The following is a 4,041-nucleotide window of genomic DNA, read 5'->3' as shown; positions in this document are numbered from 1 at the left end:
AGTTGGCCCAAGGCAAATATTCACTAGTTTGTATGGATAAGCCTATCATAGCTTCAGGCATGTGTGGATCTAAGTGTTCTTATTGTTAGAAACAAATATTCAGTGCCACAAAGTGAAACTAGCACTCAGGCAAAAGTTTTCTCAGCAAGGAAATTTACTTCTATAGAAGGGCACCTCTTGCATACAAGGCAGAGGAAAGGAAGAGCACACAAAACAAAGGAGAGCAGGAGTTTTTTTATCCCTAACGCAAGCCCTGTTCCTGTGTTCTCCTGCTGTGGACTGGGGTCAGACCACACAATCTAGGCTAATTCCGATTGGCTACTGTTGACATCATCAAAGGAGGCAAGGGGTGTTTGACAGGAAGGACAGGTATGGTACATCTTGGGGTGTTTGGGCATAGCAGAGATAGGGAGGGCTGATAGATGAATGGTTACGATTACCTTTTAGAATAGAACACAGAACCAGGAACTGAAACCCTTTGAAGAGGAACTGTTTGTTCTTAACAGCAATTTCCCCGTCTTGAATTTACACATTTTGTTATTCAAACTTACCTAACATGACTCAGCTTTGTTGTTCTTCCAGGAGAAATAATCTATTAGTATAAGATCGGGAAGAACTAAGGAAGCTACTGGTAACAGCTGTTTCTATAAGTCTTTGGACTAGTCCACGAATGCAGGGTATGATGCAGCATCCAACAGGAATAAACACAGCTATTGCGATTGTAAGAGAAGTTACAATAGAGGCCATGAATCCTTTCCATTTACCAAACCATTTCCCTAACCATCCTGTGAAAGGGTTGTTTATCCCAGAATTTGTGGCTAATTCATTTGATAAGGAGGTAAGACCTTATAAAGCTTTGGTAATTTTTCCATCAGGGACTGTATTGTTGGAAATGTAGGTGCAGCATTGGGTTCCTATTATAACACAAACTCCACCTTTTTCTGTTAATATCATATCTAGGGCCCATTCTGTTTTCTCAAGCCATCTGGCTAGTAGGCCCTAATTGTTTGGCTAATTCTTTGACAGCATCCCTAGTGTAATTAATTAGTCGCTGCTGGTTATAATAGATGTAATTTATCCAATCTACATTTTTATTAATAGCCATGGAAATAATGAGTCAAATCCTGCAGCTATTTGGTCTTGGGCTTTGAATCTATCAGGTACCTGCTGTGGGACTCCAATTGCATCTATATAAACATGACAGTTGAAAGATCCATGAGGGGCCTCTCTCGTTTTATGGTGGTGTGGTTTCCCTTTTTCTGGTTGATGAAATGCCAGGGTGAAATGGATGGCCAATTGAGTTAGAGCCCAAGTGCCTCTCCGGTTACTTGGCAGAGTGTCCAGTAGAGGTCCACCAAAATATCACCATACATCAGCATGGGGATGAACAAGGGCGGACTAATTTGTAAACTATTGGAAAGATTTAAACTCACTGCATCCCTTCAAGTCTCCAAGAAATGCCAAATGTTGTCCCTGTAGTGAGAGACATGAAGTAAAATTGGTGTCTGGAGATGGAGGCTGGATGGCCCTCAGGAGCTGACCTGCAGGATGTTGAACTTCAGGGAATAGCAGAGAGAGAATTCGACAGAATTCATTACCCCAGGCTGTGGGGTCTTGGAAAAATGCCACCTTACAGCTCATGCCCGGCTAGTCAGAAAACCATCCAAGTGGAAAGGGGATAACTTGGGCCTCTGGCTACCATGCGCACAAGCGTAACAGTCGCTTTTATTTAGAGTGCAAACAGAATATTCAATCCATTCCATCCAGGCATTTGCATCGTGGTATCCTTTTTCAATTGTCAGTGTTTGTTTTAAATTTTTAACCTCTACAATAGCTACGTTGGTTTTGTCATTAGGTGGAGAAGAGACAGTGGTCTGGTCAGCAGGTTTAGAAGAGGATAGAGGTGGAAATGTGAGGGATGAGGATGTAATGAGGTGCAACTTGAAGAAACCTATAGGGTCTTTTCCTGTTACATCTGCTCCCATACCATAAAAACAGTTTAGGGTAGGGGAGGAATCTTGGAGAATTGGGGTGGTGATGGAAATTTGCACCGGGTTACATTGGTTATGTTGACAATTGGGAGGGGCACTTCCTCTAGTAAAATGGTTATAGGGCTTTAGAACTGCTAGTGGGAAATCCTCTGAGGGGACCCAGTCTTGACATTGAGTGGTCCAAATGACATATTCCCAAGTATGACAAAACAGGTACTTAAACAATTTAGAAGCATCTGCTGTGGATGGGGCAGAGATATTTCTCTGCTGCTGCAAGCTGTCTCTGGCTTTGGAGATCCCCACAAGAAATAACTAAACAAGCATCAAAGGTAATGGTTTGGGGTGAGTCTGATCTAGTTACATTAATAATGAGGTGGCTAGCAACAGAACAAGGAAAGAAGGAGTAATAGAATAAACGAAAGAGAGTTAAACTTTCCTTAGCTTTAGTTTGGTAGGATTTTCTCCTGGGACTATAGCCCATGACCCTGGATGGGGGGGGGGGGGTCACTTTCTTGACTCAGGTGTGATGGGTCCATCCTTTCTCAGTGGTTCAGACTGCAGTTTCAGTTGTTAGGAGCACTAGATATGGTCTCTCCCAAGACGGTTCAAGTTTCTGTTCTCTCCAGCTCTTAATGAGGACGTAGTCTCCGGGCCAGTGCTGATGGACTGGAAACTCAAGAGGTGGGGTTTGCGCTAAGAGACCTTTAGTCCTAAAGGAAGATAAAGTAGAAGATAGACCAAGTGTATAGTTCCTAAGGACTTGATCTTTGGTCTCAAAAGTGGGAATATCACTAGTGGAGCTTAAGTATGGTAACCCATAGAGCATTTCCTAAGGGGATAGGCCAACATCTTTTCGAGGGGCAGTTCCAATCCTGATTAGAGCGATGGGGAGACACTTAGTCCAGGGTAATAGAGTTTCTAAAATTAACTTAGTTAGATGATTCTTAAAAGTCTGATTCATCCTGTCTGTTCTTCCTGACAAGGATGGATGCCAGGGGGTATGATACTCCCATTTGATTCCTAAAGCTTGAGTAAGCCCTTTAATGATATTTGCAGTGAAATGAGTCACATTGTCTGAGTCAATATTTTCTGGTAGCCTGAACCAAGGTATTGTGTTCTCTAGTAATACTTAAACCACATTATTAGCTGTTGCAATGGGGAGGGGAATGGCTTCCACCCAATGAGTGAGGTGGTCTACTATTACTATTAGGTATTTAAGGTGACTTAGTGGGGGCATTTCAGCATAGTCAACTTGAATACTTTGAAATGGCCTTAATCTGGGGCTTCTGCCCCCAAAAGGTTGTTTCCTTAGGGCCTGTTTATTAGTTTTCTTACATATTAGGCAGCTGTCCACAACTTGGTTTACTAAGGTATAAATTCCTATACATCCACAGACTCTGAGAACTGCATCACACATAGCTTGAGGTCTCCAGTGAGTCCCTTGATGTAGTTGGGACAGGATTTCTCCCATAAGTGGTTTGGAAAGCATTTCCCTTTGGTCTGGTAACACCCACTTCCCTTCTGAGTTTTCTTTAGCTACTAGTTTCTCTAACTTTTTCTTTTCAGCAGGAGAGAAGATAGGGACTGCAATTAGGGGAGAGAGACAGGGAGTCAGGTAGAAGATAGGTGCTTTTTGAGAGAGGGCAGCTTGTTTTGCAATTAGATCAGCAAGGTTATTCCCTCAGCTTTCAAAGGTAGAATTTTTCTGGTGCCTTGGGACATGCACAACAGCTATTTCTTCTGGTAATTGTAAGCTTTTTAAAACTTGAGTGATTAATCCTTTGTGGACAAGGTCCTGCCCTTTGCTGTTAATTAGACCCTGCTCAGTCCAAATTTTTCCGAAGGTGTGCACTACCCCCAAAGGCGTACTTGGAGTAGGTATAGATGGTACCTTCTTGCTTTTGTAAATATTTTAGAGCCTGATTTAACACAAACAATTTGCAAGTTTGAGCAGACCAATTATTTGGCAATCTTCCAGATTCTATTTCAGCAAGAACTCCATCTATGACAAAATATCCATTGTGTCTTTTTCCTTCAACCACCCAGGAGG

The 4,041-nt window shown here is 42.4% G+C and overlaps 1 protein-coding gene across 1 annotated transcript; it reads right to left on the bottom strand.

Annotated features, from left to right (window-relative positions):
* Nucleotides 1–537: 537 nt before the first annotated feature.
* Nucleotides 538–2,527, bottom strand: LOC129036635 (uncharacterized). The gene is given in 6 exon segments (XM_054488034.1): nucleotides 538–963; nucleotides 965–1,104; nucleotides 1,107–1,697; nucleotides 1,700–2,240; nucleotides 2,242–2,496; nucleotides 2,498–2,527. Coding segments are annotated over 6 exon segments (1,983 nt in total).
* Nucleotides 2,528–4,041: the final 1,514 nt, after the last annotated feature.

The sequence above is a fragment of the Pongo pygmaeus genome, chromosome 4 (genome assembly GCF_028885625.2).
Source record: "Pongo pygmaeus isolate AG05252 chromosome 4, NHGRI_mPonPyg2-v2.0_pri, whole genome shotgun sequence".
In the NCBI taxonomy this organism is placed as follows: Eukaryota; Metazoa; Chordata; class Mammalia; order Primates; family Hominidae; genus Pongo; species Pongo pygmaeus.
This window is presented reverse-complemented; position numbering and strand designations above follow the sequence as displayed.